General features: G+C 42.3%; 1 protein-coding gene across 2 annotated transcripts in view; it reads left to right on the top strand.

Annotated features, from left to right (window-relative positions):
• Positions 1–716: 716 nt before the first annotated feature.
• SMPD4 (sphingomyelin phosphodiesterase 4) overlaps positions 717–24,332 on the top strand; it is a 72,382-nt gene continuing 48,766 nt past the window's right edge. For both annotated transcript variants that reach the window (XM_075831927.1, XM_075831935.1), the window contains exons 1-9: positions 717–830; positions 2,748–2,834; positions 2,956–3,098; positions 3,184–3,259; positions 3,687–3,795; positions 5,157–5,209; positions 8,721–8,872; positions 15,763–15,892; positions 16,242–16,313. In XM_075831927.1, the coding sequence (XP_075688042.1) occupies positions 789–830; positions 2,748–2,834; positions 2,956–3,098; positions 3,184–3,259; positions 3,687–3,795; positions 5,157–5,209; positions 8,721–8,872; positions 15,763–15,892; positions 16,242–16,313 (864 nt within the window). In that variant the 5' untranslated portion in view covers positions 717–788. The remainder of the gene's footprint in view (positions 831–2,747; positions 2,835–2,955; positions 3,099–3,183; positions 3,260–3,686; positions 3,796–5,156; positions 5,210–8,720; positions 8,873–15,762; positions 15,893–16,241; positions 16,314–24,332) is intronic.

Consider the following 24,332-nt stretch of genomic DNA (forward strand, 5'->3'; position numbering starts at 1 on the left):
GACCCCATTCACACGTCCGTGTGCTGTGCGTTGAAACAACGCACAGCACATGGACCCATTGATTTCAATGGGGCGATTCACACGTGTGAATTTTCACACAGCGAGAGTCTGCTGCGTGAAACTCACTACATGTCCTATATTGGTGCGATATTACGCACCTACGCGCCCATTGAAGTCAATGGGTGCGTGAAAACCACGCACCGCACACGGATTCAGTGCGCGATTTGCGCATCAATTCAGTTGAAAATAATAAAGAAAGATGTGCTTTGCGAGTGCGTGAATAACGCATGCCACTCCCAAAGCACACGGATGCATAACGGCGCACACACGGATCCAATTCACGTGCGATTTTCACACGCGTGAATCGGTTACTTAGGTGTACAATGATGCCTTAGGTATAGACATGATTTATCTCGCTCACATACACAGCACAGTCCCTTATACTAACTTGGTGACCATGGACGGAGTCAGTGAACATCTATACGAAGTTTAGACTAAGTTCACACTTCACGATGAAAATGCGGTTTGCTTTTTTGGCAAAAGTGCGCTACCATGGTGCGTTTATGACGCGAATCGCGGTAAAACGCGCATTTTGCCTACGACGTGACTTGAGTCTTCGAGAAAATGGCCACAAATCAAAGTCATTCATGGACTAATTGTGAGCATGGATTTTCTTTCGAATTCGAATAACCCTGTGGACGCATTGTGATGACGTCAGTGAGACGAACTAAGTAACGTAGGTGTCTGGCGCGGGAGTTAAACGGGCACTGTCGGAAAAGGCTTGGACAATGAGTCTCCCCGGAGCGAGTCCGCAGCCCAGCTACCTGTTGGTGAGTCACAGGCGAGATGTTGTACGGACATGATGTCTATCCTCGCTGCCTCCCACTACCAGTGTACCGTTGGGCGTTTATTTTTTTTACAGTTTTTAGACGCCGTTGAATTCCTGAAAGTCATCATATCCAGATTACTGTATGTGCATGGGCTGCAAATGTTTAATCTAGCTGCAGAGATACAGATAAGGCTGAGGCTCTGTTTATTTGGGGTCTTTTCTGCCTGTTTTTGTTGATCTCTGAGAGGCAGAATAGTGTAAGTTCCGGTCAGTATGAACAAGGTGATATCAAATGGATAGTTTTTTGTTTTAGTACTTTTGCGCCATAACTGCAACATTTCTGAAAGAAAAAAAAAAGAAATGTAATCATGCTTTTATTGTGAAAAATGACTTCAACATAAAAAAAAAAAAAATCTATCTATATATATATATTTTTTAGTATAGCCATATTTGTGCTCACAAGTAGAAGAATAAAGTTAGCATGTTATTTATAGCATACAGTATAGACCCATCCAGCTACCGCAGACCTTTTGTTAGGCCACCAGTTGCTATGGAAACACAGGTGATCACGTCGTGGCCAATGAGAGGACAGATGGGGCTCCGCTCTAACGGCTTAGATGCCACGGTCGCTATTAACTGTGGCATCTCTTGGCTATTAGAGAAGGGTGGCAGCTACAATACACAGCTGACACCGACAGCAGATAGAACGGGCTCGGCCCATGAGTCTGCCCTATACTTCCCCCTTCCAGCTCCTGCTGTACATATACGATGGATGTCAGAAAAGGGTTAAAGCAGCCTAAACTACGGATGAGCGTGGCTCCCTCGCCGCGCTGCACGGATGAGCGTGGCTCCCTCGCCGCGCTGCACGGATGAGCGTGGCTCCCTCGCCGCGCTGCACGGATGAGCGCGGCGAGGGAGCCGCCCTACACGGATGAGCGTGGCTCCCTAAGGACCCAAACCCTTCTTGCTAATAGTTGAGTTCTGAAGCCTCAACCTATACAGTATGAGAAAAAAATAAAAGTAATTTCGATTTTAAGGAGAAAATCCCTTGAAAGCAATTGTATTAACCACTTCTTACCTCTAAAGCCTCCATGGCCAACTCCGGAGGGTTATGATGATTCCTTTTCTTAGGATAGTAAGAAGCTTCCTCATGCAGGTTGTTAAATGAGCTTGTCTTTTAACCTACTCCTAAGGTTACACTTTAAAGAAACAAGCAGATGACTGTTTATTTTTTTAGATATCTGCTTTATAGATAATATCCTTAAAAAGAGAACCTGTTGCCAGTGTGAACAAACCATTAGGTTGCCAGATAGGACCACTTCAGGAGCCGGTTTGATTTATTTGGGGCCTGGCAATAATAATTGAAGCAGCTCCCGCGTGAGCAAAGGATTGGGCATGTTGAAATCCAATATGCCTGATCCATCTTTATCTCCTAACAACTGCCATCAGGAGACCCCTATACACTTTAGATAATCAGCCATTCCCTCTGAAATTAGCTGGTTGGGATGACTCATCTGATGTGTATGGTCAATCCTCCGTGCGTGGCACTGTCCCCAAGGCTCCGATATTTAGTATACTATCCCTATAGGCACCAGTACTGAATTCTGGAGCTTTGGATACAGTAGATCTCAAATGGGTGAATAAAAGTTGCCTTTTGCTTCACAAATCTTAAGTGCTGCCAACATCATTTACTTAATGGGGTTGTCCCACAAAGGAGATTTATCATCTGTCCACAGTATAAGTGGGTGTCCCAGTGGTGGGGCCGCCGGCGATCAGACATTTATCAACTATCCTGCGGATAAGTGGTAAATGTCATTCGTGGGACAACCCCTTTAAGTGCCCTCTATACAATGCAGAGGATTATGCTAGGTATTGGGTTTAATAATAACCATATATCCTTTGTGTTCTCCTTAACTAGGCCACACTGAAGGCTGACTGTGTCAATAAACCCTTTCACCAAAGATGCCAGGACCTTATCCGAGTTATTGAAGATTTCCCCTCAAAGGTACCTATTTTTCTGTTCACTATGATAATAGCTTGATGCTGGTAGTGAAAGATCCTCTTCTCTCTGCAATGTGGAGTTGACTGTGTACATTTCATTCCAATTCTTCTTACTTTTAATAAAGGAACTGCATGCCATCTTCCCATGGCTAGTTGAGCAGGTCTTTGGCAGCCTAGATGGCAGCATTGTAGGCTGGAACCTAAGATGCCTACTGGAGAAGACTACTCCTCTGGATTTCCATTCCACCTTGTTTTTTTTAGATCCTAGGTCAGTCTATCCCTACATTGTTTATGATCCATTTTATGTGTTGTTTTTTTTGTTTTAGATTGAACTTCTTTTTCTTATTATTTAGTGGTGCAATGATGAAACTAGTTTACAAGCTTCAAGCCGAGGAATACAGATATGATTTTCCTGTATCATTCCTACCAGTAAGTGAAGCTTCATTTGGAATCCATGGGAGAAATAATTAAAGGGGCTTTTCCGCCATACTGTTAGGATATGCCATCACGTCCTGATTGATGGGGGTGTACAGCTACTGGAACCCCCACTAGAAAAAAGGGGCTGCAATTCAGTGTTCCCCCTGCGCAGTGGTGGTTAAATTGAGCTGTATTGCAGTTACCTGCACAGTGGGTGGCCGGGAGCGCCACGGTGCATGGAAAAAGCCGAAAGAACCTCTGTCTCATTCTCGGGAACCTCATCTGATTATAACGTTATGGTATATCCCAGTGATATTCCATAACATAATCAGATGGAAATCCCCCTTTAATTGATCTTCAATTTCCAAATCTATTATTTTCCATCAACGCTTGTTTTCAGATTCTTTATGTTGAACCTGCAATATTTTGCTTTGTCCAGGGTCCTGTCCGTGCATCTATACAGGAGAGAGTCTTGCCTGAGTGTCCTTTCTATCATAATAAGATCCAGTTTCCATCCTCTGGAGGAGTTGGTCTACATTTATCTCTTAGTATCCTTTACACTGCCACATAAAGAAAATATATATATATATTTTTTTTAATTATACCGTAGAGGGAAAGAGCTACGGGCCTGTTCACATGAGTGTTGCTTTTCCGTTCATGGGTTCCGTTGCAGCATTCCGGAAGCAATAGCGTAGTCGACTGCGCTATTGTTTCCGTGAAAAAAAACAAACCTTACAGAACGGAAACCATTTGCAACGGAAGCTTTACCATTGAAATCAATGGTAATGCTAACGGAAAGCGATGGTTTCCGTTTGTCTTACCGTTCATGGGTTCCTCTGACGGAAAGGTGGTCTCGCGGAACCAAACAATGGAAACCAAATGCTGATGTGAGCAGGCCCTTATGGACATCTGCACAAGCAGTGTTTCTTGTGTCCTGTGTGTTCAGAAGAAAGATGGAGTGATGAGACATGATTGCTCTTTTTAGGCCGGGTTCCCACTGGTCGTATACGCTTTGTAAAAATCACGCAGCGCATCCAACCTAGAACCTGCAGCACCTTCCGTCTGAAAAAATGGTTTTCCGGATGGAATTTCTGCTGTGTAAAAAAGCACTCATACTTACCCCATCCCTCCTTTGACGTCCGCTCCGGCCTCCTACAATGATGTTGCAGGCCATGTGACGCTGCAGCGTTTGATTGGCTGCAGCGGTCACGTGGGACGAAACATCATCCCAGGAGGCCGGACTACAGGAAGGAGAAGGGCGTTCTGGGTAAGTATGGGTTTGTTTTTATACAGAGTTGCGATTTTTACGGCATAATCACTACGATTATGCCGCAAAACTTGGCTTTCTGTGGTGGGTTTTACATCCCCATTGAATTAGATGGGGAAAACCTGCAACAGAAAATCACCATTTACTAAATCTCATCCACTTTGCTGCTACTGTAAACTTTGCGGGATTTCCGCACACCATTTAGTTGCGAAAATTCAGAAACGTTTACGCTATGTGGGAACCCGGCCTTACAGTTTACGGAGATATCAAGGTATAGTCTTCTAAGCAGTGCTCAGGCAGGTTTTGCTACGGAACTGACTATTGGTCCATCCTTCTTATACCTGGAGTGAGTGTAGTCTCTAACATTAACCATGTTTTTACTTGCTTTGACTCTAGCATGGAAACATTGGTTCCCCCTTTCAAAGAAAATGAAAATTAAAAAAAATCGCCCACCTCTAATTTCAAAGCTGCTCCACTTTTTTTATTGGTTGCAAATGTTTTTTTTAATAAAATAATAATTCTGACTGTCTAGTTACCAGAAGAAGAAAGATGAATTGGTATTTCTCATTAAATGGCATGACCTTTTGCTTTGCATGGAATGATGCTTTACTTGCCTCTTTTTTTTCTTAATCACCTCCTCAGATGCATTTGAGTATTTTATGTTCCACTTTGCCATTTTCTTAACCATACAGAGGGTAAGTAACCAAATTATTACTGGAAAATACCATGTACAATTAACAGGAACAGTATGACGTGTTCGATAATACGCCAAGAAATGCACAACTAGAAGCCGCCTGTTAAAAGGAAAATCCAGCTTTTATGTATCCAATAAAGCTTTCTTTTCCCAAGACTTCTTTACCCTTTACCGCTGCAGCTTTTTCGGATTTTCACTTTTGTTTTTTCCTCTCCACATTCAAAAAGGCATAACTTTTTTTTTTGTAATTTTTTTTCCATCGATCTAGCCGTATGAGGGCTTGTTTTTTGTGGGTCAAGTTCTAGAATTTCCCAGCACTATTTTTTTTTTTGTACCGTGTAATGTAGTGGGAAACTGAAAAAACATTTAAAAAACATTATTTGTGGGGTGGAATGGGGAAAAAAACGGATTCCTCAATTTTTTTTTTTGGGGGGGGCTTTAAATTTTATGGTATTCACTGCGGTAAATACGGCATGTTCACTTTACTCTGCGGGTCACTGATTACGGAAATATCAAATTTATATAGTTTTGTTTTTTTTTGTTTTACTGGTTTTGCAAGAAAAAAACGGATTTGTTAAAAATAAAATTTGTGTTTTATCGCCATATCGATTAAGCGGTATGGGGCTTATTTTTGGGGGGCGAGCTGCAGTTTCTACTGGTAACATTTTGGGGTACATGAGACTTTTTGATCATCTCCCACGAAGAAATGGATAAAAGGTGAAGTGACCAAAAAAGAGTGATTCTGGTGGTGTTTTTTTTTTTTTTTTTCCGAAGGTGTTCACCGTGTGGATTAAAGAGGCTCTGTCACCACATTATAAGTGGCCTATCTTGTACATAATGTAATTGGCGCTGTAATGTAGATTACAGCAGTGTTTTTATTAGTTATGAGCGATTTTAGCTTTATGCTAATGAGTTTCTTAATTGACAACTGGGCGTGTTTTACTTTTTGACCAAGTGGGCGTTGTGGAGAGAAGTGTATGACGCTGATCAATCAGTGACCAATCATCGTCATACACTGCTCCCCATTAATTTATACAAGGAACAAGATGTGCCTAAAGCACATTGAAACCAATTTCCCAATTGCTAAACAATGTGGTTAAAATATAACTTTTATTATTTTGCTATTAAAGATGTCCATGAGGACATAACACTCAGCACAAACGGTTAAAATTAGTAGCCAATATTGCTTCAGCACACGCTCTGTATTCACTCGGTCTGCATGTGTTGCCAGACGGAGTGTAAAATACTCAGTTGCCAAGTCTCGTGTCAGCAGCTGCAGACTGCCGAACTATAGTGGATATGATGTGATATGCGTGCTCAGAATTGCCAAGCAGGTTAGGCTTATTAAAATAGATTTAGCCCCCCCGACATGTTTCACTGTCAACACAGCGTCCTCAGGGGATCAAAACGGGGCTAGTGAGCGCGCGTGTAGACACGCTCACTAGCCCCGTTTTGATCCCCTGAGGACGCTGTGTTGACAGTGAAACATGTCGGGGGGGCTAAATCTATTTTAATAAGCCTAACCTGCTTGGCAATTCTGAGCACGCATATCACATCATATCCACTATAGTTCGGCAGTCTGCAGCTGCTGACACGAGACTTGGCAACTGAGTATTTTACACTCCGTCTGGCAACACATGCAGACCGAGTGAATACAGAGCGTGTGCTGAAGCAATATTGGCTACTAATTTTAACCGTTTGTGCTGAGTGTTATGTCCTCATGGACATCTTTAATAGCAAAATAATAAAAGTTATATTTTAACCACATTGTTTAGCAATTGGGAAATTGGTTTCAATGTGCTTTAGGCACATCTTGTTCCTTCTATATTCAACATATACCTGCCAATTGCTAGGGTCTCCTAGTATCTGCTGTCCATTAATTTATACCGCACATCTCGATATAGCTATATCACTATGTGCAGACACATAAACCCACGTTAACGTTACTGAAGTGTCTTGACAGTAAATAGACATCGCGTCCAACCAGGACGGGATGTCTATTCACAATCCAGACACTTCGGTAATGTTTGTGTGTGACAAACTCACACAGCACATCGAGATCACGCTGGGCTGTCATTTACAGCGAGATCTCGCGAGATTACGCTTGCTGTGCTGTAAGTTACACACATTACCGAAGTGTCAGGATTGTGAATAGACATCCCGTCCTGGCTGGACGCGATGTCCATTTACTGTCAAGACACTTCAGTAACGTTAATGTGTGTGTATGTGGCTGCACATAGTGATCTAGTAAGTTCACTATGTGCCGTGTAAATGAATGGAGAGAAGTGTATGACGCCGATTGGTCAGCCTCATACTTTCCTCTGTACAACGCCCACTTGGTCAAAAAGTAAAACACACCCAGTTGTCCATGAGAAACTCCTTAGCATAAAGATAATATAGGTCATAACTCCGTCAAAAATGATGGTTTTTCTAAATAAAAAACACTGCTGTCATCTACATTACAGCGCCGATCATATCATGTACAAGATAGGCCACTTATAATGTGGTGACAGAGCCTCGTTAAATAATGTTGTATTGTAACAGTTCTGACTTTTTTATGGACGCGGAAATACCAGTTAAGTTAATTTTTTACTTTTTTTTTATTTTTAAACTTACTCGTGGAAAGATGGAAAAATGTTTTTTTTGTTAACTTTTAATATTTTTTTTTATATATATATATATATATATATATATTGTAACCTCTAACTGTATTTTTCTTTATTAGTTCCCCCTAGGGGGCTTGCAATACTCATGTATTGCAGTATATCGTTGTACTGACAGTCCTATCATAGGAGTACAAATATAGCAGACCTGGGGACCACGGCAGCTAAGGTGTTAAGAGTTGGATCTTGCTCGTTACACTGAAGTGGCGGCTGTCACACACAGCCGACGCGCTCATTCTGTCGAGCAGGCTCAGCCCATGAGCCTGCTCCATACACTCCCACCCGCCATACTGCTATATATAAACGGCGGATGTTGGGAAGGGGTTAACAGAAGTGAGCTTTGGTGTTTGTAAAGCATTGAGACTCCTTAGGCTGGATTCACACACTAGTGGATCGAACAGGAAATAAAACTACTTGTGTGAATCCACTTTTTTATTTTTTTCTTCTGATAGCCGGTCAGCATGAGTTTCTAATTTTTGGAATAGGCGGATCACGGCTGGTATGTGGTCCTAGAGCTGTAGAGAGTGTTGGGTCCCTCATATAATATGGTAGGGAAGTTTTTGGTATTTTTTTTCACTACTTGTTATAAATGGGGCCCATGTGAACTTTTGAAATAAGATGAATTATTCTACTGACCATATTAGTCTGACAACAAAGATGATGCAAAACGCAGGATTAATCTGTATTGTACTGCTAAAATAAACCGTACCAAGTATACAATACCAGATTTCTGACTAATCCTTTATGTAGTGTACTGTCTGACATGTTTGTTTAATCTCCCTTCAGTATGGAATATAATTTAGTAATAAGCATTTTGTTTTTCTGTACCTATAAATTTCCCCCATACAGAACTTTATCACCGGACAAGTTTGCAACTTCTCTCATAACGCCTACTACATCTTGGTGGAAAAATACTTGAGTTGGTTTCTTCCTATAGAAGGAAATGTCCCCCCTCCGCATTTCTCCAACCCCGGAGGAGCTGTACCGTCACCTGCACCTAGGTACTACTTTGCATTGGTGGACACATTTGAGGGTTAATAGCGTACAATTGTCAAACAACGACATAATTTTATGTCATGCAAGTACACTAAGGGGTAGGATTACTTTTTTTTTAGGGTAGATTTAAAAGAAAAATCCTCCTGCCAGCATTCTGCCTTGATCTACTCCCAGTGAAACAGAAAAGGATTTCTTGCTAGGATGTTATATATGGCAAGATTTCCCATTCGCACAGTGTGGTTGAAAATGCCATTTACAGAGCGTTCTGTAGGTTTTAAAAAATGTGTTTATAATAAATTTATATATATATATATATATATATATATATATATATATATATATAATGTGAGAAGGCAGCAGCACTCACAAAGAACCCATTGAACAGGTGCCCAGCAAAACGTTCCGATCCTCGGACGGAATGTCAGATATAGCAAAAGAAAATTTGCAGCACTCCAATGTGAAGAAAATGGTGGTTTATTCAATCCAAATACAAAAGCAACGTTTCAATCCTACGATAGGATCTTTATCAAGCCTAGTGACACATCTAATACTGTGAACATATATAGGGCTGAGACCACTTTGCATAATTGGTCTCATTACAATACAAATAAAGTGCCAAGTGCATAGAATCATTATTAGCAAATGGTTTAAGGTATCAATACAAAATATAAATATGATACATAAAGTGCTTATGTGCATATACAATAATGTGAACAACAATACATAATACAACAATCGTTAAAAACAAATGATTAGGACATAATCATTTTATGCCTCAGCAGTGTTGAAATAAAGCATCACAGATCCGCTCGCCAATCAGAACTTCAGATATTTCTTAGCATGCAGAACCATAGGAATCCATAGCGTTGTTCAGCTGTACAACTCGTGGTAATCAAGGTGTAGTGTGTCTGTGTAATGACTAGAAGCGGAAGTATGTCGTTGCTAGGCAACAGGGCGCACAAGGCGCATGATGATGATGATGCAGCAATGCGTTTCACTGGCTAGATCATGTAAAAGGCGGCGTCCTTGGTTGCCGAGCAACTGATGCAAATCCGCCACATCTCATTGGTTACAGAATCGGATGACATTGTCATATATAACTACCCTATATTAACATAGCTATATCAAGTCAAAAGGTCCAAAAATGGAAAAAAACATATATACTATTGAATGCTCATACTGGTAAGTAATGGAGATATCATAAGGAAAGAAAGAGTAGCGGTTAAACATATTTTCGTCATTATGATGTGAGATTACTATTGTTGATCCACACGTGGGTATATAGATCTCTGCTCACGGTTACGTGTTCAGAACGATCATACTCCCAGGGTTTCCAGAATCCACTGGCAACGTTTTCACGTGCACAGGATATCCCGTCAACCTCTCATGCGTAACGGACCCATAGTACCTCGTTGGCGACATAGTATCGTAGTAAAATTAAAGAATATGTAAATAGTACCGCAATATCTCCACGTTACTTAAATCCAGAAAAGGAGACTAGAAAAATACATCAGTTAAAAAATTATACATACTTTATTGATATGATTAAGGACCAAAAGCTCATAATATAGCCATGAACAATGTCTGTTTAACAACTTCTTTATTATTAGGTATAAATATAAGAGATTCTGAAGTTCTGTTGGGAGTGGTGTTTGGATCTAAAAAAATACAAAAATGTGGAAATTAGTGTTCATAAAAATTAAATATAAACACAAAATTAAAAATAAACATTATAATGTGTCCTAAATTATTACAGAGAAAAGAACATCAGATGGCAATCCTATCTACACTGAACTCTACATTGAGGCCAAATGGTCTCAATGTGTTCAATAAGAATATCCATCTCAGTTCTTTTTTTTATGTAAAGCCATGTGTCTATCACCACCGTATTGTAATGGCGGGATATGATCAAGGATCATAAATGTTAGATCCCTTTCATTATGTCCATGCTCCGAGAAGTGCTTAGCTACAGGCAAATCAAGTTTCTTTTTGCGAATCGAGAAGCGGTGATTATTTAAACGAGTTTTAAAAGCACAGGTGGTCTCACCCACATATAAGAGGCCGCAGGGACACCATAGGATATATATGACCCAGTCTGAGTCACAAGTAAAATTATGTCTAATATTAAACTGTTGACCAGTTAGTGGATGTCTGAAGGTGTTGCCCCTACACATTAAAGAGCAGTTAACGCATCTATGGCACGTGACATTTCCAGGTTTTAGAGGCTTAAGTATGGATTGTGACCCTTTTCTGTGTTCTGACACCCTAGTCTTAACCAATCTGTCACGGAGGTTTTGTGAACGTCTATAAGACATTAGAGGATTGTTATTCAATTCTTCAATATGACCAAAACTATTGCTAATGATCGACCAGTGTCTATTCACAATCCTAGAAAGGTCTCCACTTACATCATTGTAAGTCGAGATAAAAGGAATACGTTTTTGTTTTCTTTGTGTTGAGGATTTTGCAGTCTGAAGCAGACTATCCCTTGCAATGTTGCAAATCTTATTATGTGACAGCAATAGTAATTTAGGATAACCCCTCTGTAGAAAATTACTAGTCATAATGTCTAGTGATATGTCCAAATCTTCCTGTTTGTCAGTATTCCGTTTGGCCCTAATCATTTGACTATACGGTAAAGATTTAACCATATTTTTTGGATGACCGGTCTGTTTCTTTGGTGTACATTTTCGATTTTAGTGTATTCTTATCAATCAGTACTGTAACATCCAAAAATTGGATGTTATCCATTGAATACGTCATAGTAAATTGGATATCCTCATCCATAGAATTAAGAAGTTGGTGAGTCAGTTAATGTAGTAGCAGTGTCTGTCCAAATGAGGAAGATGTCGTCTATGTATCGCCACCACCTCAAAACATGTGAGAAGTGGTGGTATACATATATCGACATCTCCTCCATAGTGTCCATAAAAATATTGGCATAGGTCGGAGCCATGTTGGACCCCATGGCCGCTCCTTTCAATTGAATATAATAGATATCATTAAATAAAAAATAATTTGAAGTCAAAATGAGCTCCACCAAAGACCTAATGAACTCACATGAAGCGGTATCATAATTTGAAGTCATTAATTTACGTCTCACAGCATCAAGCCCTTTGTTATGGCTAATTGACTCTCTGGTAAAATAATCGTGTGTAGGTGATTAAGCATTGTTCAAATTTTATTTTTATTTTTTTCACGAGTCAGGAAATATTATAAATTAGATTCTAATTTATAATATTTCCCAGTGCTGGTCACTAGATGGAGCAATTCCCAAAATTGCAGCATTGCATGTGGTAAAGCAACCACATTGCTTTATGCTGCAAAATTGGGAAAACCGCACTCGCTCTAGGGAGCTCTCAGAATCCCCCCCCTCCTTTTATCCTGGCTAGTGCCGGGAGAAACGAGGGGATTGAACGGTCTAACCTCCTACACTGTGTGTCGCCATTTTTTGAGCTAACACACAGTGTAGAAGGTTTACATACACTAGTAAACACACAGTAAAACACGAACATACATAGAAATCACTTACCTGCTCCAGTCGCCGCCGCACCCTCCGGTCCGTCTGCTGCCGCTGGTCCAAGTGCACAAGTCCGGAAGCCGCGACTGGAAGTAGTAATCTTACTGTCCGGCCGCGACTTCCGGTCCACAGGAAAATGGCGCCGGACGGCGCACAGTTCAACTTGGACTGTGTGGCATGCGCCGTTCCCACACAGACGGCGTACACCATAGTGGATGGAACGGGCCCCGTTCGCATTCACTATGGGACTGGGGCTGCCGTACTCCATGTCTGTATGTGTCGTTAATCGACACATACAGAAATGGAGTAAAAAATGGCAGCCCCCATAGGGAAGAAAAAGTAAAACACAAACACACAAATAAATATAAAAGTTTTTAATAAAAGACTAAAATCAAACTGATGTTAAAAAATTTTTTTTCGTGACACTGTTCATTTAAAGATAACATTGGGAGAGTGTCATGAACCACTGCATTAATGGGTTGCGTGTCAAACCATACCTTCAATTTAATAGCTCTAATGAATCTGCACATCCAATTCTAGCTGAAACCAGTCAACATGTTGGTTAGGGCAAAAAGACAACCCCTTAGACAGTAATTGTAATTGCATATTAGACAACTGATGACTAGAAATATTTACCACTATTTGGGCAGAGTCCTTTTGTTGCTGTCTTGTAACCGTGAGCAGAGATCTATATACCCACGTGTGGATCAACAATAGTAATCTCACATCATAATGACGAAAATATGTTTAACCGCTACTCTTTCTTTCCTTATGATATCTCCATTACTTACCAGTATGAGCATTCAATAGTATATATGTTTTTTTCCATTTTTGGACCTTTTGACTTGATATAGCGATGTTAATATAGGGTAGTTATATATGACAATGCCATCCCATTCTGTAACCAATGAGATGTGGCGGATTTGCATCAGTTGCTCGGCAACCGAGGACGCCGCCTTTTACATGATCTAGCCAGTGGAACGCATTGCTGCATCATCATTATGCGTCTTGTGCGCCCTGTTGCCTAGCAACGACATGCTTCTAGTCATTACACAGACACACTACACCTTGATTACCACGAGTTGTACAGCTGAACAACGCTATGGATTCCTATGGTTCTGCATGCTAAGAAATATCTGAAGTTCTGATTGGCGAGCGGATCTGTGATGCTTTATTTCAACACTGCTGAGGCATAAAATGATTATGTCCTAATCATTTGTTTTTAACGATTGTTGTATTATGTATTGTTGTTCACATTATTGTATATGCACATCAGCACTTTATGTATCATATTTATATATATTTATATTTTGTATTTTGTGATACCTTAAAGGAACAGTGTCATCACAAATTTTTTTTTTCATATGTTAAAGATGTTAGTGCTTTATTAAAAACGTTTATATTTATTTGTGTGTTTGTGTTTTACTTTTTCTTATTTTTACACTTTTTCTTCCCTATGGGGGCTGCCATTTTTTGTTCCATTTCTGTATGTGTCGATTAACGACCCATACAGACATGGAATACGGCAGCCACAGTCCCATAGGGACTGCGAACGGCTCCCGTCCCATCCACTTCTGTGTACGCCGTATGTGTGGGAACTGCGCATGCGCCGCTCCCACACAGTCCAATTTGAAATTGGTGCCGTCCGGCGCCATTTTCCTGTGGACCGGAAGTCGCGGCCGGACAGTAAGATTACTACTTCCGGTCGCGGCTTCCGGACTTGTGCACTTGGACCAGCGGCAGCAGACGGAGCGGACGGGCCGGAGGGAGCCGCGGCGGCAGGAGCAGGTAAGAGATTTCAATGTATGTTCGTGTTTGTGTACGTTTACTACTGTATGTAAACCTACTACACTGTGTGTTAGCTCAAAAAATGGCGACACACAGTGTAGGAGGTTAGACCGTTCAAACCCCTCGTTTATCCCGGCACTAGCCAGGATAAAGGAGGGGGGATGCTGAGGGCTCACTAGAGCGAGGGCTTTTTACCCAATTTTGCAATGCTGCAATTTTGGAATAGCTCCATCTAGTGACCAGCAATGGGAAATATTATAAATTAGAATCTAATTTATAATATTTCCTGACTCGTGAAAAAAATTTGAACAATGTTTAATCACCTACACACTAAATGTTTAATTAAAAAAAAACAAAACATGTTTTTCTGGCAACACATTCCCTTTAAACCATTTGCTAATAATGATTCTATGCACTTAGCACTTTATTTGTATTGTAATGAGACCAATTATGCAAAGTGGTCTCAGCCCTATATATGTTCGCAGTATTAGATGTGTCACTAGGCTTGATAAAGATCCTATCGTAGGATTGAAACGTTGCTTTTGTATTTGGATTGAATAAACCACCATTTTCTTCACATTGGAGTGCTGCAAATTTTCTTTTGCTATATATATATATATATATGTGTGTGTATATATATATATATGTGTGTATATATATATATATATATATATATGTGTGTGTGTGTGTAGAGCCCACCACTCAGAAATACCCGTAATATATTGCCATACAAAAATGCAGTGTCCTACTGTGGTCTACTCTAACAGTAAGTTACAGAGCACTGGTGTGAGTGATCCATTCTGGAAATGTGCTAGGAATCCAGGATGATCTTGCTAAATCCTGAATACTTGTTTGGCAAGGGGTTGGATTGCCAGAAGCTTTCAGCTTTTATGCTCCTAGTATCCGTGACATCCCATCTGGCCTCTATATTGGCAAAGGGCCATTTAGTGTATCCTATTCACCATCCACATCAATTTGCACATGTATTTCCCTCTCTCCAAGTCAATTAAGATGTTTTTATTGATCTGCGTTTGGATTTATGCAATGTCCCGTTCTATAGGCCATTGTATGTGTGAGAAGCATTAGAGCATCTGCAGGCATTGAGCCTTTAACATCAAGCACTTATAACCTTGCAAATAAGTAACTTCTTAAACTGTTTACACAATTTTCTTATACTAAAAACCCTTGTATATAACCCCTCATTGCCCCCTCTGCTTAAAGAGGACCTGTCACTATGTCATATAAATTGAACTGGTTTACTGCTGATTCCAGCGCTGTGTTTTATTTTTATTTTTTTTATTATTTTTTCCTGGAACCCCCCCTGTACCAGAGATACGGCCCACTCTTGTGTTGGCTCCCTCTATGCTAATTACCGGTCGTTAGCCAACGGGGTGGAGCTAGCTTCCCTGCCTCTGATGCTAACCATTCAGCACGAGGCAGCTTGAGGGGAATTCACGCCCTGTTGGCTAACTACAACAAATTCGCATCTAGGGAGCCAACACAGTAGTGGTTTCACTCTGTTTATTAATGTTGAGTCTCTATAGGCATTCAGAATGAATCTGACTGATGTCCTTTTTGTATGTACAGATCTCCATCAATTTCATTAACTTCATATGGGACGAGTCCCAGCCTTTTAAAGAGACACATTTCCCACCAGCACGTGGTGAATGCTGATCCTGCGGCTCAGGAGATATGGAGGTCGGAAACCTTATTGCAGGTGAGTTTTAGCGATGATGTGTGAGGACATACTCGGTCTGTGATGAGGGCCCCAATCTCCGATCTTTAGATGAAGTCTTTATTGATATTGTCAATTTCTTAAAATGTGAGGATTTTGATAGATTTTTTTTATTTATTCTGTTGTAAAGATAGTTTTTACTTAAGCTTGTTTAGGATTATAATGTTCTTGTCAATAGAAGAGGGCCAAGGGGGGGGGGGGGGTGGCAGGCATCAAGCATATGTACATTTTAAACGGGACTACCTATCTTTACATTTATAACTTACTGATCTCTCACTAGTGATTGTGATATGTGGCAAAATGCTTCAATGTGTATTTTTTATTTCCGCAGATATTTGTAGAAATGTGGCTTCACCATTATTCCCTCGAAATGTACCATAAAATGCAGTCTCCACATGCAAAGGTAACAACCCATTTTAGATGCCAATGACTATATTTTGATGCCTGACTGTTTTCTAGTTTTTATGTATGGTCTTGAGAATTCCTTTATTAGCTACCTGACCTTTCAGGCCCTGTGCACTGATTTTATAAGCCTTTCTCCTGCGGTAGTCTCTTAGTTTTGTCCAAGTATTTTATATGTTTGTATGCATGCATGTGTATATACGCACTATGGACAAAAGTATTTGATCATTGAATTCAGGTGTTTCATTCAGTCCCATTGCCACAGATGTATAAAATTCAGCCCCTCGCCATGTAGTCGCCTTTACAAAGATTTGTAAAAGAATGGGTCCTTCTAAAGAGCTCACTGAATTCCAGCGTGGTACTGTAATATGATGCCACAGTTGCAACTAGTAAGCTTGTGAAATGTCTTCTCTATTCCACGATCAACTGTGAGTGGCATTATTGCAAATTGGAAGGGCTTGGAAACCAGAGCAACCGCGTAAAGTTAGAGTGGGGTCACTGAGTGCTTAGGCGCATAGTGCATAAAAGTGGCCAACACTCTGCTGACTCAACCTTCTCTGGCATTAGCATCCGCACAAAAACTGTGCGTCTGGAAGCTACGTGGCATGGGTTTCCATGGCCGAGAGGCTGCATTCAAGCCTTACATCACCAAGCACGATGCCAAGAGTCAGATGGAGTGGTGTAAAGCACTGGAAACTTGTTGTGTGGAGTAATGAATCACGCTTCTCTATCCGGCAGTCTGATTAACGATTCTAGATTTGGTGAATGCCAGGAGAATGTTGCCTGACTGCGTTGGGCCAACTGTAAAGTTTGGGGGAGGGGGATAATGCTATGGGGTTGTTTTTCAGGGGTTGTCCTAGGCCCCTTAGTTCCAGTGAAGGGAAATCTCAATGCTTCAGCATACCAAGACGTTTTGGACAATTTTATGCTTCCAACTTTGTGGGAACAATTTGGGGAAGGCCCTTTTCTGTTACAGCATGTCTGTGCCTCCGTGCACAAAGCAAGGTCCATAAAGGCATGGTTAGGTGAGTTTGTGGTGGTAAAACATGACTGGTAGGCACAGAGCCCTGACCTCAACCCCAATTGAGCACCTTTGGGATGACCTAGAACGGAGATTGCGAGCCAGGGCCCCTCGTCCAACGTCCGTGTCTGACCTCGCAAATTATCTTCTGGATAAATGGGCAAGAAAGTCCCTAAGACAAGCTCTAAAATCTTGTAGAAAGACTTCCCACAAGGGTAGAAGCTGTTTTAGCTGCCAAAGGTGGGCCAAATCCATATTAATACATTTTGGATTTAGAATGGGATGTCTCCTGTAGGTGTAATGTGTAATGAAAAGCTCCTGTAGGTGTAATGTGTAGGTGTCCAAATACTTTTGTCCATATAGTGTATGTTTTATCCCTGCAACATTTTTATTTTATTTTTTTTAATTGTTTTATGTTGACGAGTAAGCATTGCGGAAGTTGATGGCAATACACTGTCTGGGTTTTGCTTTGTAGAATTGTTTCTCGTTGATATGATTGGGGGACACAGCACCACGGATATAGATTCTTGCCATTAGTAGGCTGACCCTAGGTTGGAAAGGGTCTTGACTCTGCCCAGGCAGGCCATACTCTTTCCTTAGACACTGGCATAATCACTTTTTAGCCTAGTGTCCGTAGGAGGCAGACATCACCTGATTCTCAGGTCTGCTGATATTTTTTATTTTTTTTTCTCTCCTTGGCTACAGATGGATTGTCAGCCTGGACTGCCAGCTTTAAACCCCTGCAGGTGCCAGGAAACTAGGCAGTCCTCTGCACTGTGCTACCCTCGCCGCCATCACATAATCTATTTTCCCCAGGTGGAGTGCAAGTACCCCCTCTGTGTGACTGGTTACTGAAGAGGTAACCCTGCGTACATCCAAAGACTTCGGAGGGTGAGTATGATATATCTCCAATAGACTTCATTACATTTTTCCTGACAGACCCCTATCCCACTGTTCCCAGGCCTGTTCGGAGTGAACCTAGTTTAGGGGAGTGAAGGGGGCATTTTTTTTATCAGGGATGTGGATCTTTTTGGCCAACTATGCCTTTTGGGGCTTTTTCTGCTACTTCCCAGGCTATCCCTAGAATGCTGGAATGTGCGCACCGTTCATTCCATCAACGCGGCCGGCCGGGGCTCTTAAATTTAGTCACCGACTAAATTGCCTAGCCTGCATATTCCATAGCTGTATGCCCCTCCTACATTGCTTGTGTGTCTTCTCCCAGCCTTGGTCCGACATGCTGGATGTTAAGGAGGAGGGTTCTGGTGGGGACGACTCCCTGAGACGTTGGGCGTTCTCTTCAAAGCAGAGGTTTTTAGATGGCCGTGCTCCTTCCCGCACCATCGCTTCTCCAGAATACTGTTTCCTTTCCAAGAGGAGTTTGTTTTAAATGGGCTGTTTCTCCTTCATTGGACACACCTATATCGAGGGTATCTAAAAGCACTACCATTCCACTGTCCGATTCATCATCATCGTTGTCATAATTCCCTCGAAAAAAGCTGTACTCCCAGGCAAAGTTTGCCTTTGTTGCAGCAAGGCCTATCTTCAAAATTTTGAGGCCTCTGAGTTAGGCCCCATGCACACGACCGTAAAAACTCCCTTAATTACGGGCCCATGGACTTCTATTGGCCACGGGTACCTCCCTGTATGCTTACGGGAAGGTGCCCGTGCTGTTAAAATATAGACCATGTCCTATTTCAGGCCGTAATTATGGCACGGGCAGGCCCATAGAATAGAAGTCTATGGGGCTCCCGTAATTACGGGTGACTACGGGTGTGCACCCGTAATTACGGGAGCGTTGCTAGGCGACGTCCGTAAATAGTCACTGTCCAGGGTGCTGAAAGAGTTAAACGATCGGCAGTAACTGTTTCAGCACCCTGGACAGTGACTTCCGATCACAATATAGATAAAGCTGTAAAAAAAAAAGGACGTTCATACTTACCCAGAACTCCCTGCTTCTTCCTCCAGTCCGGCCTCCTGGGATGACGTTACAGCCCATGTGACCGCTGCAGCCAGTCACATGGACTGCCGCGTCATCCAGGGAGGTCGGACTGGATGTCAAGAGAGGGACATGTCACCAAGACAACGGCCGGGTAAGTATGAATTTCTTTTACTTTTATTACGGAAAGGGCTGTCCGTTCACTCTATCCTGCACTGATAGAGAGAAGGGCTGCCGATTAGTGCAGTTCAATTTTACAGCCAAAATTGTGCCCGTAAATACGGGTGGAATACGGGTGACACCGGACCCATATTTACGGGCACGGGTCCGTAAATACTGGTGCAATACGGGCCGAATACGTGTGACCAAGGACCCGTATTTAAGGGTGGACAAAAATACGGTCGTGTGCATGAGGCCTTAGCCTGTTTTGCTGCCAGAGCATCCGCTAATTCTATAGCTATCCAACGTTCAGTTTTGTTAGTCTTGGGTGGCAAAACCCTTCTTCAAAAAAGCCTTTGTTTGATGCCTTTTGTTGGGGGCTGACTCTTTTTTGTAAAAATTTTGGATGAGATCATTTCTGAGGCTACTGTCGGTAAGGCCAGATTCACACGTACGAGTGAAAAACTGACGTTTTTCACATCTGAATTTGCACCCGTGCGGGACTCGTTTTCACGGGTCCCTCATAGGCTTTATTACCGAGGGATCTGTGAAAACGGAAGAAAATGGCACATGTTCTATTTTTCAACAGACCCGTCACGCGGTCCATTGAAACAACGGCCGTGTGAACAGCCCCAATGAAATACAAGCGTCCGTGTGATGACTGTTTTAACAGCTGTCACACGGTCGTATACTACGGTTGTCTGAATTCGGCCTAAGAGTTCTCTTCTGCCTCAGAACAGTCTCTGATGTCCGCAGGTTTTTCTCTGTTCTCAAAGGTCCTCTCCTAACTTTTCCTCTCGGAGACCGTTCTCCTAGACAAGAGACTTTGCCTTAATCCCGTTTTGGCAACCGCGTCTTAGACCCCAGATGCCCTCATCTTTCAAGACCTCTTCAGCCTGAAACGCTCTCCCCACTGAATTCTGCTGTCAGAGTTGGGGACATGTTGTTTTTGTTTTTTTTTTCCTATCAGGAGGTATGGCTTGCTTATGTGTACAAAGCCTGGGTTTGTGAGGTGGTCTCGACTGGGTACAAAACAGAAGTCTCAACCCTTTTCCCAGGTCTGTTTTTTTCTTTAGACTTAACCTTTGGCACCAGATTGCGCTTCTGTTTTTTACCTGGCTGCTCATGCTTGTCTCCAGGAAGGAGGAGCAATTTTAAAGAATTCTACTGAATGCTCTTCAGTCCTCTAAAGAACTGATCAATCAGACCCATTCCGGATCCAAAAAAACGGAACAATTTAGTTTGCGTTCTGAGGTTTCGCATGGAATCCCTGCGGTCAGTGGTCAAATTGGGAGGATTACTTTCCTCTAGATGCCTGCCTCCATATACCTATAGCAAGGGCCCAGGAACATTTCTTCAGGTTTGCTGTCGGATCAACATTTCCAGTTTGTTGCCCTTCCCTTTGTTCTTGCCACGGCTCCAAGGACCTTCACCAAGGTCCTGGTGAATCTCATAACACTCCTCTGTGCCAGGGAATTGCTGCCATACCCTGCCTGGATGACCACTTAGTGGAGGCCCCCCTCCAGAGAGGACTGCCTTTCCAGGCTCAACATCACCCTGGACACATTGAAGATATTCTGGTGCGTTAATAGCGAAGTCGTCTCTGGATCCAACTCGCGCATGGAGTTTCTAGGAGTGATTTTTGATACCATGATAACCAAGGTCCACCTTCCAGAGGACAAGATTAGCTGTGGTGGCTCTCCTTTGCTGGAAAGCTCCCTCTGACACATGTGGGCGCTGTACTAGATGGTGGCTACAGTCGAGGCCATTCCATACGTGCAATTCCACATGAGGTCCCTTCAGAGGATGATTATTTCGTGCTGGGACAAGTCTCAGGGCACACTGGACAGGTTGATTTTTTTTTTTTCTGCCGTTTTGGTTTTGTCAGGCATTCTGGTGGAAGACCTTGCCAGACATTCTTCAAGGACTGTTCTTCCCTTCCAGTGGCTTGTCATCTCGACGGATTCCAACCTGTCCGTGTGGGGAGCAGTTTTTTACCTTCACACAGTCGCCAGAGGAGACATCAACCTAATGGAATAGAGAGCCATTTTCCAAGCCTCCAGGGTACATGCAGACAATTCCACGTGACACCTTGATTGTGGTTGCTGTGGGACTCCTCTCTGATTCTCTACTGGGTGGATATTCACATGTTTACTCTGTCTGCAGTCCACGTGTCAGGAGTGGACAATTGAGCTGCAAATTTTTGCAGTCGAGGAAGGCTCTATCCTGGGAATCTTCCTTCTGATTTTCCAGAGGTAGGGCACTCCAGACGTGGACCTCTTTGCGTCTCAACCACAAACTCCCAGCCTACATGTCCAGGGTGTGGGATCCCAAGGCTGTCTCAGTTGAAGCCCTGGTCATTCCTTGGAGACGGTTCTCTTTTTTTTTTTTTTTCTTTTATCTCTTCACTCACCTTCCGCTACTGCCCAGGGTCCTCAAGAGGATCAAGGTAAAAGGATGTACTTGTGATTCTGGTTGCTCCAAACTGGCCTCACCGAGCCTGGTACACTGACCTAGTCAATCTACTTGGCGAGGACCCTTTTTGACTTTTTGTTGCAATGTTTCCCAAGGTCTGCTGTTCCACCCCACTTGACCTCAGATTCGTTTAACGGCGTGGCTGTTGACGCCGAGGTTTTGAGTGTCTGAGGTCTCTCTGAACTAGTCATCCAAACATTGTTTAAGGCCAGAAAACCTCAATTGGCTAATGTGTGCCACCGTTCGTGGATGGCTTGTTTCTTTTAGTTGAACAGTGCAGTTTCCATCCCATGGTATGCTTCACACCTAGGATCTGGTCCTTGCAATCATGTCTGTCAGGGACTTGGCTTCGCTTTTCTTAAAGAGGATCTGTCACTAGTTTAGTAATGCCCAACATCCTAGCTAATCTAATATAATGCTAGTGAAAATTATGTTCCAAAAAGTTTTATCTTAAAAGTTGAGCTTTTTTCTAAATATGCAAAAGAGGCTACTTAACAGCCTCTGACGCTGTACTATCGACATGAAGCTGCTTCACACACAGTATGAGAGAATGAGGCTGGAGGAAAGGGGGGGGGGGGATCACTTAAAATAGCTATATCTCGGGCTATGCACCACCTAGAACAGTGGCATGTGAAAGATGAGATTCTAATCTTTCATATGGCACCAGGATCGCAGTTCTAGCTGTGAAACAACCGGAGGTATCACTTGTTGAAAACAGTCGGGAATGGAAGCTGTATACTATATGATTACGCTGTGTTGCTGGGCTGAGGAGAAATGTATGACGCTGATTAGACCGTTTCATATAGAAAACATTACACCGCCCAGAGTGACAAGAAAGAGTAACCTCCAATTTGGCAAGTGTAGCCAAATTAGCATATTTAGATAAAATCCTCATAACTTTGCAAATAAGTTTTTGGAAAATAAATTAAACACTAGTTATCAGCATCATAGTGTTTTAGGTTAGTTAGGAGATAGGGCATTAATAAACTAGTGACAGATCATCTTTAACCCTTTCATGACCAAGGGTTATTGATGCCCCTATGTCCAGGTCAAACTTTCCATTTCTGATATGCACTTCTTTAAACAATATCTTTGGAATCGCTTTGAATATCACAACTGTTTTTACTTTTTTTTTTTTTATAAGACTTATGAGGCTTTTCATTTTCTAGATTTGAGTTAATTAATTCCATGTTTTCAATTTTTTATTATGAGCAGACCAATCACAAAAAATTTGAAAAAAAACATTTATTTTTTTTACATGTATTCATCTATATTATATGTATATAGATATATACACTGTACAGCTCTGTAACAATTAGTCTTCTCTCTCCGTCAGCCTGGATTGCTGTGAGCGGAGAATGAAGAGGACTATAAGGCTATATTCACACGACGTGAAAAAAAGGGCAGTTAACTGATCAAATGTCGGTTTTTCATGGCTGTTTTGCATCAGGGTATCTCAAAATTTGAATCAATTTCCCGCCGTCTGACCGTTTTTAACAGTCATTTGCCATCCGTTTTTCCTGGACGTTAAAAAAATAAATAAATCCATAAATAAACTAAAAAAAATGGATGAATTTTATTCGTTAGGGTGAAACTTGAAAACACCACAGTGCCCATGTAGATAGTGACACAATTCCACTGTAGATCGTGCCACATTGCCCACTGTAGTTCCAGTGCCCAATCTAAATAGTGCCACAGTGCCCACATAGTGACACCGTTCTCACTGTAAATAGTACCCACATAGTGCTACACACGGTGCCCATGTATATAGCACTACAGTGTCTCTGGTAGGTAGTGCCCATATAATGCCACAGTGCCCATGTAGATAGTGCCACACCCCCTGTATATAACACCACTGTAGCTCCCTGTAGGAGTAGAATCCCTCTGGCTGGAGATTCCGCACCTAGGGGGAGTTCCTGATGTCTCTGTCCATATATGTCCATATATGCGCTATTTACAGTGGGAATATTAAAACGTCGGGGGAATCCGTGGCCAGAGCGCTGGCCGGGGATTCCGCTCCATAAGGGAGTGGAGGTGGCGCTATCTACAAGGGGTTTTTTACGCGTGTGCGTGGGGTGCGCGCGATCTACAGTGGGGGTGTATTCCGGGGCTCTTAAAGGGGTTTTCCAGCTGACCGGATGTACAAGCCGGATGCAGTTAGCTCCAGCCATGGAATAGCGGCCGAGCTGCAGTACTGACCTGACGTTCTACAGCACGGCCGCTATGCCATGTATGGAGCCAACTGCTTCTGGGCTCCGTATATAGCATTATGTGCCACGACATCCGGTGCCCGCAAGCCTCCGGAGCGGCTTATCGGTGTGGGGTCCGGGTGTCAGACCCGCACCGATGACCGATCCGGTGGATAGGTCATCAGTTGTCAGAAGTTGGACAACCCCTTTAAAGCCCCGGCACACGTGAGTGCAGCGCTT

This window comes from Rhinoderma darwinii, chromosome 1, assembly GCF_050947455.1.
Source record: "Rhinoderma darwinii isolate aRhiDar2 chromosome 1, aRhiDar2.hap1, whole genome shotgun sequence".
In the NCBI taxonomy this organism is placed as follows: Eukaryota; Metazoa; Chordata; class Amphibia; order Anura; family Rhinodermatidae; genus Rhinoderma; species Rhinoderma darwinii.